The sequence below is a fragment of the Chionomys nivalis genome, chromosome 1 (assembly GCF_950005125.1).
Source record: "Chionomys nivalis chromosome 1, mChiNiv1.1, whole genome shotgun sequence".
NCBI lineage: Eukaryota > Metazoa > Chordata > Mammalia > Rodentia > Cricetidae > Chionomys > Chionomys nivalis.
In genome coordinates, this window is record NC_080086.1 from 125,219,321 (window position 1) to 125,233,761 (window position 14,441).

Here is a 14,441-nt window from a genome sequence, read left to right on the forward strand (position 1 = left end):
TGTATCTGTTACTTTCATTCTTCCTCTGTGGGTGACTGGGTGGCAGCCCCTAGCAGCCTCCTTTCCTTGTTTTTTTGCTCCTCCTCTTCATTGTTTCTCCTTCTATTTACACTCTCTGTCTGCTAGCCCCGCCTGTTCTTGCTCCTGCCTTGCTATTGGCCATTCAGCTCTTTATTAGGACCATCAGGAGTTTTAGACAGGCAAAGAATTACAGCTTCACAGAATTAAACATGTGCAGCTTAAACATAGGTCACACACCTTAAAATAATAATCCCCAGCATGCCTTCAGGTCCCCTCCTTGAGTTTTTGCCCTGACTTCCTCAGTGATGGACTGTGACCTACCAGTTACTTTTGGTCCTGGTGTTTGTCATAGCAATAGAAGCTAAATAAGAGCCTTGTCTGCAGATGGCAGAGTGGAAGACACCCTGGCTTAGGAAAACTTCCTCTGCTCTGTTCTGTCTGTGTGCTGGGATAGGCAGACTTGCATGGCTGCAAGTCTTGCTTGAGGTTAGAGTAGGCTTTAGGAAGTCTTAGCTACCAAAGTCTAAAAGCTACAGTGCATAGGTCCAGCAAAGAAAGAGCCAAGCTCTTTGACCTGTGACTCTGGCCTTGACTCTGTAAACCTTATCACCTCTGGTTAAGAACAAAAGATTACAGAGGTTTGTTTTTTTTTTTTTCCCCCAGCATAACAAGTAGGTCTTGGCATTTCTTATTAAAATATAGGTCATATAAACTCAAAACAAATGCTTCAGATTTTCATATCTTGATGTAGTGTTTTCTTGTGCTATTCTGATTCTGTTTGTTCTTTCAGATTTTCATGCATCTGAGTGACGCTTACTCAGTGCTGGGGATTCCTCTGTTCAGGTAACCGATGTACTTGCAGAATTAAGAACTTGGTTTTATTTTTGTAGTATGAGTGTTGGTACAGCAAAGGAGGCAAAGCTTCCTGGGACCCTTGCCAATTGACCATGGTCGTCCATGGGTTAGGATGAATCTTGGAACAATACATCATTATTTCTGTTATTAAGTAGTTTGCACAGACCCACGTATAAACTATAATTGTTCAAATTCTTTTTAAAAAGCTTATATACTGAATTCTTACCTGCAGCAGGCACTTTGTATAGGTGTTTTGGGGAGAAGGCTGATTGATGCAAACAGTCATTCTTAGGTCTTGAAAGGTTGTAAGTATCAATACGTTTTTAAAATGTCTTGTGTGTCTAATCCTGTTCACAGTTATAGGGATGTAGAGACTCTTCTGTTAATTCTCCATTTGCCTTAAGCACATGTTTTCTCAGTCGTAAATGAGATTTTTTTTTTAATGCTTAAGATGGTTTTAATGTCTCTTATCCAGTGGTGAGCTCTCCAGCAGACCAGCACAAGGCAGAGAACTTTGCAGATGCCCAACATGTAGAATGATAGGTCCTTGCTATCTGCTGGTCATATGGCAGGCTCTGCCAGTGTCTCACCACCACCAAGGATCAGGAGTTATGTGAAGGTTCTTGGTACAACAGCCCCTATGAGACCGTTACCTAATGGGTGTCCCCCTGCTTCCGCTTGGCCACAGCTACTCCACTGCATGCTCCTAGACCAAGCCTCCCTGCTGTATGCCCCACTGTCTCCAGATTGCCCCACTGTAGGGCCCTGGATGACTTAAATTCCAGTACTTCTGCCTCTCTGGCTTTTTTTTCTAAATCCCGTTTGCTGACAGAAGGAGTGGGAGAAACTACAGAGTGATTACATTTGAACTGTGTATTTGTTGATAATCACCATCACAAAGGTAGGACGGACAAGTGAAACGGTTAAACAGAACTCATGTCATGGGCTGGAGAAATAGCTCAGAGGTTAAGAGCACTGACTGCCCTTCCAGAGGTCCTGAGTTCAATTCCCAGCAAACACAATGTGGCTCACAACCATCTGTAATGAGATCTGGTGCCCTCTTCTGACCTGCAGGCAGAGCACTGTATAAATAATAAATTTAAAAAAAGAATTCATATCATAAAGTAGGTCTCATGTGTATCTCTGGCTATCCTGGAACTCACTCTGAAGACCTGGCGGGCCTCCCCAACTCACAGAGATCTGCCTCTGCCTCCTGGAATTACCACTATCCAGACCAGTTCTGCATCTTAATTTATAGGTACATATGTGCTTTTAAACTTTCATCTTATTACCAATTATTATTTGAAATGCTATTTGCATGACTTCTTATGTTTCTATAAATATGAGTAAATTTGGAATAACAAAATTTAATGACTTAAAAACACATATAAAGTTATATATACTTGCTGAATAAAAATTCAACAGTTTTATATATAGTTGTAAATTTAAAATATTAGTATATTTGGTGTTGGAATCTAAATATATCACTGCTGCATTTAGCACCACTAGGGTTGAAATAGTTCTTTTTTAGTCAATTTCTAGACTCACCTTTTCTGGGGTAAAGGTCAAGGTACTAATGTAGCTTAGAAATGCAACATCTGCATAGTGTGTGTATGTCTGTGTGTGTGAAGCCTAGCATTGAGGTGGGGAAGAAGGAGAAAAGGGAGAGAGAGGGACTGGGAGAGGGGGAAGCACAGAGAGAAAGAGAAATCCTGTCTTGAAAAAAGTATTAAAGAAAAAAAAAGACTCGGAGCTGGAATGTACAGCATAAATAAGGTGTCAATTGGTATCCTGTGGTCAGGTGAGTGGACTGCCTCAGTGAAGGAAGGAAGTGGTCTCAAAGATGTGTCTTGACTAAGAATGATTTTCAAGAGTGTGAACAAAAAGAACAGCATGGAAGCCCTGACCATGGAAGAAAGTGGAAAATTATGAAACGGCATAGGATAGCCGGGATGTCTGGGGGTCGCATTCAAATGTGTATCTTAGTAGTTCCTAAAGGGCTTGCTTTCATTAAAGACAAGAACTCTTTGGATCTTTTAACAGTTTGAAATCCCAAGGTATTATTACCTGTACCTGTACCACATGGTCATGGTATCTACTCCTAGTATACAGCCTGGAGTCCAGCACTTTGAGTGTGGTACTATTTATAATGTGGACTGTCATTTCCTGAAAAGGCCTCAATTAACAGGCTTGTGCTGGATACATACTTACAGAATAATTTCAAGTCAGATAAAGATGAGAAACAAAATGATAAAAGAAATCAACGCCTGGAATTACAGAAAGTGTTTTAGAAGAGTGCAGAAAACAATGTGACTTTGTGTGAAAGCCCTGTAACTGTTTCTAAAATAAACCTACCCCCCAAACACCAGCACACATTCTTGAAATTCTAACTTCTTTATCTTAGCCACAAACTGTAGCTACAAAACCACATTGAACTTTCCAAAATACCACGTGTGTTGCATTAGAAAGGTAGAAATGGAGGTTGGGGAGGCAACTCGGTCTGTGAAATACTTGTTGTACCCTCATAAGGACTTGGCTTTATCCTCAGAACCCAATAAGAAGCCAGATATGGTGGTATGTGTTTGTAACCTCATCTCTGGGTTGGTAGAGACAGGCAGGTGGGTCCCTCCATTCCTTCAGCATTCCAAGCCTAGTCAGCAAGGCTTGGGTCCCAGTGAGAGACCCTATCTTTAAAAACAAGGTGAACAGTATAATGAGTCTCTCTGTGCCCCCCTCGCCAAGCTGGCTCCCAGAGACCGAGACCTCTTATTAATTATGAAAGCTTGGCTTACAGCTTAGGCATGCTCCTGACTAGCTCATTTAACTTAAATTCACCCACTTATATTAATCTACATTCGTTTACTTGATGTTACCTCTCTTCCATATTGCACCTCCTTTTTTCTCTCTTTCCCAGAGTCCTCTCTGTCCCCAGAAGTCCCATCTAACTTCTTTTTACCTATTGGCCATTTATCTTTTTACTAAACCAATCAGAGAGACTCATCTTTGCACAGTGTAATCAAATATCTTGAGACAGGATAGATAGCCTCTGAGGAACAACACCCCAGGTTGGCTTCTGATCTATATACACACACAGAATGATAGAAATAATACTTGATAGTCTGACAGTACTTTAACTACTTTGAAGTCTGTCAAATGTAGAAACATGGTATTTTCTACATAATGATGAGGGATGGGTGTAAGGTGGTCTGTGCTACGGTTAAGAATGAGAGCCGAGACTCATTTGTATGCTCCTGCCTCATTGTCTCTTCTGAGAAAGCTGCAGATCAGCAGAAACCAAGCTTACAGAAGAGACTGTGAATTTCCCATATTACATTCAGATTACAAAGCCCTGGCCTCTTGATGACACCAGCTGTTCTTGTAAAGACAGGGAAGTGCTAAGTAAGAGGTTTCCTTAGTGTGTGATTACAGTTTTGTAACTGAAAACATAGGAGAGTTTAAATTTCAGTTGTCTAGAAAATTTCATATTGTTAAGTACCACACTGGTTGATTAAGCAACGGCCTAATGTAGAAGGTATTTAATAATAAGGTTAAAATATCCTCTGGTTCAAAGAATATATCAGAATGATATGTTAAAGTACTTCTCAGATATAGACAGAATGATTGTGTTTTGCGTCCTGTTCTTTAACATACTATGGTAATACTTAATACCTTCCTGATCTCTTTCTTGCAGAGTTCCCTTAGCCAGCAGAACTTACATCCAGACAGCTGGGCTGCGGTCGACTATAGCATGGGCCATGGCATCTATTGCTGAAATTAAGGTCAGGAAGCTGCCTATCTCCCTCCAGTGCCAGCAAGGTCCTTCCTGCTAGTGGGCACCCGGTGTTGTTGTTGTTGTTACTCCTCTTTATTTATTTTTGGTTTTTGGTTTTGCACCTGCCATTTGACTTAAAAGCTGTATAGTTTCTACTTTTTGTTTCTTACTTTTTGATTTTCCATACTGAACTTCTTTAAGCATCTTGAGTGAAAAGGCTGAGGTCAAAGTGAGTTGCATTTTGTTATTTCTGATATCGTGAGTCATAATCAAAAATGTGGTCGAAAGAACCTACATCTTTAAAAAAAAAGTTTTTCTCTGTATCCAAGATCATCAGTCTGTAAGTGTTCCCTTGGCAGTGGGAAATTGTGTTTTCTAATTGAAATGTCCTGTTTGACCTCTGCTGCTTTTGCTAGTGTCTAGAAGCTACTCCGAACTTCCCAGTGCTACTGTCTGCTTTAGCACGGCTTCTTTGCGATCCATGTGCAGTGAAACCTCTTTATCTGGGTCAGCCAGCTTCGCCGGGGTCTCACCATCTCACGTGTCTTATTGGTCATTTCATGCCTTTCTTTTTATCTTCAAATTCAAGGGTTTGGGGGTTTTTATGGTTTGGTTTTGGTTGCTGTTTTGCCTTTTGTTCCTCCCAGGCAGGCCTGAGCACCCTTGGTGGCGAGACTGGTCCTGAACTTGTGACAGTGCTTCTGTGTCAGCCCCTCTGTTTTTAGTTTGTTACCGCCACACTCAGTGCTACACCTGGTTTTAGATCTTTTCTGTCCCTGTCACTTTCATTGAAACATCCAGGAAAAGGCATGGCAGATCCACTTCCTGTTTTCCTCTTCCACTTCCTGTCTTCTCTTTCTGTCTCTCATAGCTTCTTACTGTTTACCTGTGAGCTGCTCCCTAGTGTGACTGTGGACATCTAGGGATTTTACTTACTGATTATTCTATTAAGTCACTTTGCCCACTCCAAATTGATCACGCCTGTCTCTGCTTCTTCCTACCTGTGCCTTTTGGGTCATGAGTATTTCTCTTCTCTTCCTTGCCATGAGACCTTTCAGCTGTCCTGACTTCCTCTCCCAGCCCCCAGATGCCAGACTGAACTAAATGCCTCACTGTGCATCACAGTTTCCCATAAAGCTGCCCTGCAGTTGCAGAATCTTAGTTGGCCTTTTTGTGGCCACCATGCCCATCCTAATGTCCAAGCACACTTGTCGTAACACATCTGATACGGCTACAGAGCTCCCTCCGAGATGTGCTGCTCCTTATGTTGTTTGTTCTTTCCCTTCCACGCCCCCTCAGGTGATGGTGGGGTTAAAGTCTTTCCATAGCCATCACCTCTCCTCCTGTATTTGACTGGCCATGGTCCGAATCTGCTTTGTCTGGAGTTCTTCTCCCCTTTCAGCCCATGATGCTCCTCCTGTCTTTTAGCTTCTGGTGTTGCAGATAAACTACCATGCACTGTGGGTTTTCTTGGTTCTTTCTGCTAGTAGACTCCTAAGAGTTTTCTTTTGACCCCTAAAGCTCAGGAGCATTACCAGGTTCTCTGAACATGTGGCGTTTTGTTGTGTGTGCCTGGCTGTATTTCCGTTCAAGCCCAGAGTTTCCAAATCCACCTGCTGGTTCAGTTCTGTGTCCAGCACTTACTGGCCAAGGACTTTCAGGGACAATATTTATCAACTATCCCTCCGTTTTTTGCTTGCAAGATGAAAATAACATCTCATACTGTTAAAGTAGTTGTTAGAGTCAGAGCCTGGACCTTAGCAGCCCTGGTGGGCTTGGCTGCCTGTCCTTGAAAGGCCAAATGGATATTGACAAATGGCTGAAGAGAAAGCTCAGTGGCTAAAGCAGAGCTGCTCCTGCAGAAGATGAGGATCCAATTCCCAGCGCCCGCATGATGGATCACAACCATCTGTAACTCCAGTTCCAGGGCATCCAAATCTCTTCTGTTTTCCTCAGATACCAGACAGACATAGTGCATAGGCATACATGCAGGCAGAACACTCACATACATGAAATGAAATAATTTTTAAATTAAAAAATGAAGCAAGTAATCCTGAATAGCAAAACGAGATGTGTTCAATGAGACCACGTTAGGAAAGAAGCTAACAAAAAGTATGCAGTGACCTACTCATCTCCAAGCCCATGTCTGAGGTCCTGACAGTATTTAGGTTAATAAAAGGGCTGGTATGCATAACTAAGCTGTCCTGGTCTAGGTTGTCCTGCCCATCATTGTCACCACTGTCTCAGCCCCATCTCTCTTGCACAATGGTCTGACAACTGTCAGAACTGTGTGAAATCTTTCCTCTGGCTTTTGTTACGCCCAGCATTAGGTTCCAAGGGAAATTTCTTGGGGTCCATTTTTTCAGGAGAGGAGAGACTCTCCTCAGAATACTTTCCTTCCCGTCATGATGGTTATAATAGGTTCATATCAGGACTAGGTGAATTGGCGTTAATAAAGCAATTAAACTAGTGACTGTCGTAGAAAGTACACAAGTGTTAGTTGTTATGGCAGTAGCATATGAAATTGGTTCTGTTTAATAATAATTATCATTTCTCCTAACTGAGCACTTTCTTCCAATATTTAATATCATTGCCTCAGCTGTCCTGTGAATTTAACTTTAAACTCTTTGTTTTTGACCTCTGAACTTCCTGGTAGAGTCTGTTAACTTGCTGGCTCCATCCTCCCAGTCATTCATCTTTCCCATATGTTTCCATCTCTTTATATTTTACCTCTCCGTTTGAGTTGTTCTTCTAAGTTCCAAGAATAACGGAGATCTCCCTTAATTTATTTGTTGATTTTTATAACTTAAAAGTCATATTTTTTGTTTTGTGTGAGTATCAGTGAAGTCTCAACTCATCGCCCCTCTAGTAGTCAGTAGCTCTGCTCACTAGGGCAGGTAGGATGCATTGCTCCCCATTAGATGGGCCAAAGAATGCTACCAATGGACATTTGAATGCCTCGAATAAATGGTAAGAGGCAGACAGTGTGGAGAGACTCTGTTAACCTGGAGACACCTGAAGGAAGGGCCTCTGTTCTCTGGTCTCAAAGCTCTCTGAAGGCGGTTTCCACTGCTTTCTTATTACTCCACCCAGGCAAAGTGGCCCCTACCAGTTACTTCTTGGGGGTCTCAATGTGAACCCAAGCTTCTCTGAGCACCAGAGCCTTGAGGTCTGAGCATCAGCTTGACCAGAGGTCTAGCCCCCATGCTATTCTTTAACCTTTATCCCAATTTATTTTGGTATAAGACTAGAGACATGATTACTCTCTATTCTTGTCTATACTTTGAGTAGTTCCAAAGTTTGCATTTAAACATAAGTTTTTGTGACCACATGCAAATCTGAAATCTTGCCTTTGTTTTGATGTAGACATACATTTGGTGCCAGGATACAGGTTTTTTTGTTTTTTGTTTATTTTTCCTGAAGGCTATTTCACTTCTTTCCTTCAGGTCTCATCTGGTTCTGCCTCCTGGCTCTGCCCTGGGGACCTCGCTTCCTCTGTAGACATATCCAGTTGCCACTCAACCTGAAGTGGGGTAGGTGTCCTGCTTGCTTGCTCCTCACTGGTTTTTGCTTCCTTTCTTCTATCCTAGAAGCTCATGTTGTTAGATTATGCCAGTCAAATGTAGACCTCTTTCCCTATTGTCCGTGTTAGAGGTATAAGCCTTTATTCCTGTCTGCTTCTTCATGATCCCATAGCCAGGAGACAGGATGCCTCTTGGTGTATTGGCTCCCCTCCATCAGCCTGCCCTAGTCACATGCTAGGCCATGTCAAATCCGGAAGGGTGTATCTGGATGTCTCTGTCTCGAGAATCCTGCTCTTGCCAGGTGTGGAAATGTGTGCCTATAGTCTCAGCTACTTGGGAAGCTGCAGGTGGAAAAAAGGACACAGAGACTTGTTAATCTTGAAAGCCTGGCCTTAGCTTAGGCTTGTTCCTAACCCACTGTTTTACATTGCTCAGTTCCCTTCACTCTGCACTGCTCATCCTGCTTCTCAGCAGTTGCCTGGCGACTCCCCCTTTCTTCTTTTCTGAGTTCTCTCTGTCCGGATGTCCCACCTGTACCTTCTGCCTGCCTATTGGCCATTTAGCTTTTTATTAAACCAGTCACAGTGACATGTCTTTACACAGTGTAATTAAATATCTCACAACAGGAAACTGAGGCAGGAGCATCACAAGGTTCCAAGAGTTTGAGAACAGCCTTTGTAACATTGCAAGGCCTTGTTTCTTAAAAAGAAAGATTTCTGCTCTCGTGCACTAGCTGGTTTGGTTCTACACTTTCAATTCTCTTCCTTCATATTTGTCTTGAATATTAGAGCCGGAACTAGTGTGCTAGTGTGTTCTCTAATCTATCAGCATGTGATTCTGCGCCCACATAGCATAGCACCGCCTTTTGTCCTTCAATAGTGAATTGTCTGTTCTACCCTAGAACCAGGTACTGGATTGGGCTCCCTCTTTCATACTTAAGGACACTAATGGACTGTTTGCATCACTCTGTCCACTGCTCTAATAGCTTACCATTTTGTGTATTTGAAAAAAAAGACAAAAAACATTCTCTAACGAGTTCAAGGTTCAAGAACAAAGCACTGCTGGAAGTGGGAAACAGCAGATACATGCTGCCTCTGGTTCCCTCCTTCCCATTCTCTCATTACCCACTGCTCTCATGAAGACCGCCCCAGCCCGCCCATCATCCTTGTTAACATTTGGTGATGTGACCACTCTCCCTGAAGCAGATTTTCTCTGCTGGTTAGAACTGCTGGCTCTCATCCTGGAGCACGTGCACCACCTCTCAGTGAGCATGACTGAGCCTCACCTTCCAGTCATCTACATCTAGAGAGCACCAAGGCCTGACGCATAAATGTCCCTTCTTAACTCCCCTTGCTTCCCTAGTGAGCTCGACCAGTTCTTAGACTTTAAATACTCACATTGATTGTTCCCACATTTATATCTTAGCCTGAACCTTGAGCTCTAGATTCATCTATCCAGTGCTCACTCATCATCTCTACCAAGACGTCTAAGAGGTGTCTGAAAACTAGCATAGTTCCCTACTCCTTCACCTCTCCTTCCATTCCTCTGTCCCCACCAGTAACAGACGGGTCTTTCCCTGTCAGTCAGGCAGAAGGTTTAGTCATGCCAACCTGTTGGGTTTCTTCAATAGTCCACATTAAATACACCCAGAATCCTGCTTCTTTCGGAATATCTATAGTATCTAGTCTCTCCTGCCCAGACTCCAGAACCAGCCTCCTGTGGTTCATGCTTCATAGCAACCAGTTTGATCCCCTCCGACTGCAACACCATGTCACTTCTTTAACCACGCCCTGTAATAGTTGTCTGTCCTTCATCGACAGAACCAGAATCCTTAGGGTACTGATGCGATCTGACATGATATTACTGTGAGAGAAATTAGTTTTTTCTCCAAATTTCTATTTCCCTTCAAATAGTATTGCATTGCCTTGACTCCTTGGGACTATGTGAACCATGAGACTGACAGGGTTTAACCAGCCTGGTGCTGTTGGAAGTCCTGGGAATGACATCCAGATGACACCATTCAGATCAATGCACAACTTGCCCTGCATGCCCACCCTCTGGCATGGTGATGGTATTCGGCCATTCAAATGGTGACCATTTCATCAGCCTGGCTTCCAGAAAGCATCAAAGCCCAGGTGCCCTGCTTTGTGGGCATGAAGTATGGGCTGCATGTTATTGTAGACCTCTGAGGTCTGGGGATTCTATAGTCTTGTCATTCCCTGGCTACATCTCCTGTGTTACATTGCCTTTGCCCCGCCCCTGCTGTTCCCTGAACTCACTGGGCTCCCTCCTGCCTCAAACCGTGACAAATGCAGTCCTGCCTTAGTTCTCCTAGAGTATAAGAAGGAATCTTGACTCCTGAAATAATGACTCCCCAGGTTTAGGCTTCTTTTATAGTAGACCTATTGCAGCAGACTTAGTAAGAGCAATTTCTCTTTCTGTTTAGGCTGGAGCTCTGGTTCTGGATCCAATGTGTGGCCTTGGGACCATACTTGTGGAAGCTGCTAAAGAGTGGCCAGTAAGTTGCAAAGATTTGTCTAAATCAAGTTACATTTTTAATAATTATATCACTTACCAATATTTTACAAGTCGATAGTCTGGTTTTCGATTATAGTAATTATATGAGTTCCTGTTTGCTATAATTATGAGATTTTGAAGAGTTCATTAAATTTCTATATTTTTTCTTTAAATGCTATGAAGAATTTAAGAAAATATGACAGGATTTAATAATTATTCATACCTATATTATACTAATTGCCAAATTCTTTAGTCATCCATAATGGTAAAATATTAACAGACTTTAAAATTTACTGTTGTGTATTTTTTTAAAAATTATTTATGTAGCACAAATTCTAATCAGTCTTAATAATAAAAACCTGGAATCAGATATTAGGGGTGAAAGCTGAAAGATAGAGAAGCAGAGCAGCCAGTCTCTAGTTCTTACCTCTACAAAATCCTCATACTGATTGGAGTATCCTGTCTCTACATATCCTCATACTGAAATGCCATGAGCTTCTGTCTCCTGCCTTGTGTTCCTCTCTCCACCCAGTCATATCCCTTCCTGTCTCTACCTTCCTAGTGCTGGAATTAAAGGCGTGTAACTCCCAAAGTACTGGGATTAAAGGTGTGAGCCATCATTACCTGGCTCTGTTTCTCTTTTAGATTGAATCAATTTTATGTAGCACAGAGTGGCCTTGAATTCACAGAGTTCTGTCTGTCATTGCCTTCCAAGTGCTAGGAATAAAGGTGTGTGCCACCACTGCCTGGCCTCTATGGCTAACCAGTGGCTAGTTCCTCACTCTGATCTCTAGGCAAGTTTTATTTGTTAGAGCACAAACAAAATATCACCACAACTTTAAACTGTTTTAACTTGAAATTGGGTATCTTTTAACTTTACTTTTTCCCTGTAATAAAATGCAAGTAGATTTTCTTAATTACCGAAATGCTTAATGGATTTATTTATACTTAAAATATGGACTTCTTTCCCACAGGATGTGTATTACATGGGTGCTGATGTCAGTGACTCGCAGTTACTTGGTGCATGTGACAATGTGAAGGCCGCAGGCCTTGCAGACAAGATTGACTTACTTAAAGTCTCTGTCACAGGTAAGATAGTTTGGTTGCTTACACCCTGTGGAAGGTCTGTGGGACTAATATGCACTTCACTGCTGTAGTTGTTTAATTTGTTTCTTTCAAAATATTCCTGATTGGGAAGCTGTTGCAGACTGAAATAAAGTAGTCCCACACTGGCCCAGAATGGAGCATAATAAAGGTTTCTTTATTTAGGGGTAGACTCACAGATCAGCAGTGATCAGCAGTCCTCTGCATGAGCAGGGAACTGGAACTGAATTCAGCAGCCAAGAGACCCACTCATTCTTTTGCTCTGAATTTATAGCACATGAGACTACACCCAAAGTGAGTCGATATCTTAAAGGCTATTGGTTGAAGAAGTTCCCACAGCACCTCCCCCTTTTGTCTAAATAAGAGAGTTCTAAACCCAATACAAAACCATATACAATAAGAATAAATATCAAGTATAAAAATTAGAATCACAGCCAGCATGAACAACATCAAGCAAGAAACATATGCTAAATGTTTCAATAGATCTCCTATTCTAAGGTGTCTAAGTCTTGTATTAGAAATGGCTTGGCTGAATCATGAGAGGAAAGTGACTATGACTATCTAGTCTTCAACCCCATCTAAGACCTGAGAAGGGAAATAATATTACTTGAGTTAGCAGGAAGTGCAATCACGCAGCTTCCAAAAGATGCAAGAAATAACAAAGACAACCTAAAGTCTCATTTGCAATGTTGGGGCAACCCACTTTGGCTAAGGTCTAGAGTAACTCACAGACCATTTTCAGAGGCAGAAAAAATTTTAAAACCATCTTACCCTGTCTTGGCAAGGTCTGGCAGTCTTTTTGCTTGTATCCTGCTTGTCCAGTCTAAACACCAAGCATTTTGTCAGTGGTCAAGGCATGGACAGTTCTTTGCCCAAAGGCTGGTTTTGCCAAGAAGAAAACAACCTCCAAGTGGAATATCTTTGGTGCCCAGCATTCTCTCTGGAATAGATTAGTGCTACCAGGAGCAATCGTGTCTCACATCAACAGAATCCTAAGTTACTTAATGCCATATTCTTTGAAGGGGTTAAAGATTACCTATCTATGCAGAATGCAATCTCTATGTATCTAAAGAACCTGATTAGTCTAACTATAAGTATGATAAACGTAGATGACTATTGACCTATAATTCTTAATACCTATATAGCTTAAAGACTAAGGCTTCATATTATATTAAAAAATCCTGAAATAACTGCAGCATATGAGGACAATGATGTCAAAATGTAAACAGTGTATAAGTATCTTTATCAGAGGTAGAGATATATAGTGTAGTATGATAAATATATCCTAAAATTGCGTCAATATACAAAATATCTTAAGCAGAGTAGAAATATGCATGCATACAATATGATGAAATAACTTTGCATAGGTGTACAAATATTGTAAACAGAAATAGGAGCATATTCAATATAAAATATATAATTTGAATTTGTATCAATATTTAAGAATCTATATCAATATAAATTGTCTATAAGTAATAGCTCACAAGTATTCTTACTATTATTCACTATTATTATTAGTTTGAATAAGCTCACACTAATCTACCTATTATCCCATCCAATCCCTTTTTTTTCAAAAGAGATCCTTAAGCCTACTTAATTTCCACCCCAACCCCCAACCCCTGTTAGATGTCCCTAATACTGAGGACAAACTTTGTTGGGAGAGGGGACATCGTCTTCTAGAATTATTTCCAGCTGTTATGAGACAATGTTATTTCTATGGGATCCTGTAAAAGTAAAATGATGCTTAAGTTTCAAGATTACTGTCTGGTATAATTGCAGATACTCTCTGAGTAGTCAGTAGGGTTTTTCTGAAGTTCTTATTTGAAGTTCTGGGCAGAACGTTGTAAGAAGGTGCACCATCTCAGCTAACCAAGTTGAAACCATCTTGAGTAGCTTGTAACCCAAAACCGATCTTAAAGTGGTGCTACCAACATTATGACATCATATCAACTAGGTGAAATCATCATTGTTGGACCCCATCCTCTTCCTGGAAACTTCAAAGATTTCTGCAGGAAAATTTATTATTTGTTGAGGAAAACTTAAAAATTATTCATATAGACATATTCATTAAAAGGTACTATATAGACAAAAATAGGTATAGGGAGAAATAAAATGTTTCCTGAATTCTTTCTTCTCTCTCTACCATACCAGATGGCTCCTGATATGAAACAGAAACTCTGAATTTTTCTTTTAACAACATGCTTGGATTTAGAGGATAGTCATTGTCCAACTCCAAAGCCAGCTTTGATTTTTAAGTGATATAGGCTTTTTATTATACTGAGAAGTGTGTGTATGTATGTATGTTTGTATGTATGTATGTTCAGGTAATGAAATTTTATCCTGCAGAGGATATGGTACCATAAGTCAGATTTCTCTTTGCTTGGTGATTCTTTCTGGATAGTTGTCTTTTCTTCTTTAGGCATCTAGATGTCCAAGGTCTCTTGACTTTTTGAAGACGAGTATTTTTCTGCAAAGATAAGAACAGAATCCTGCCCCAACCCTTATGAGGTTTTCTTACCACCTGTATGATTGTTACTTCTGTGGATGAGTTGTCATTTCTCTTTCTCAAGAGGTTCCTCTCTTTCAAACTGAATCTTTATTAATTTTGATGGTATCCATAGCTTCTCTTCTCCTGTGGAAACCAGAGT

At 41.1% G+C, this 14,441-nt stretch overlaps 1 protein-coding gene across 2 annotated transcripts in view; it reads left to right on the forward strand.

Annotated features, from left to right (window-relative positions):
* Thumpd2 (THUMP domain containing 2) overlaps positions 1 to 14,441 on the forward strand; it is a 46,876-nt gene that overhangs the window by 13,014 nt on the left and 19,421 nt on the right. For both annotated transcript variants that reach the window (XM_057789902.1, XM_057789911.1), the window contains 4 exons: positions 812 to 864; positions 4,568 to 4,655; positions 10,619 to 10,690; positions 11,664 to 11,778. In XM_057789902.1, the coding sequence (XP_057645885.1) occupies positions 812 to 864; positions 4,568 to 4,655; positions 10,619 to 10,690; positions 11,664 to 11,778 (328 nt within the window). The remainder of the gene's footprint in view (positions 1 to 811; positions 865 to 4,567; positions 4,656 to 10,618; positions 10,691 to 11,663; positions 11,779 to 14,441) is intronic.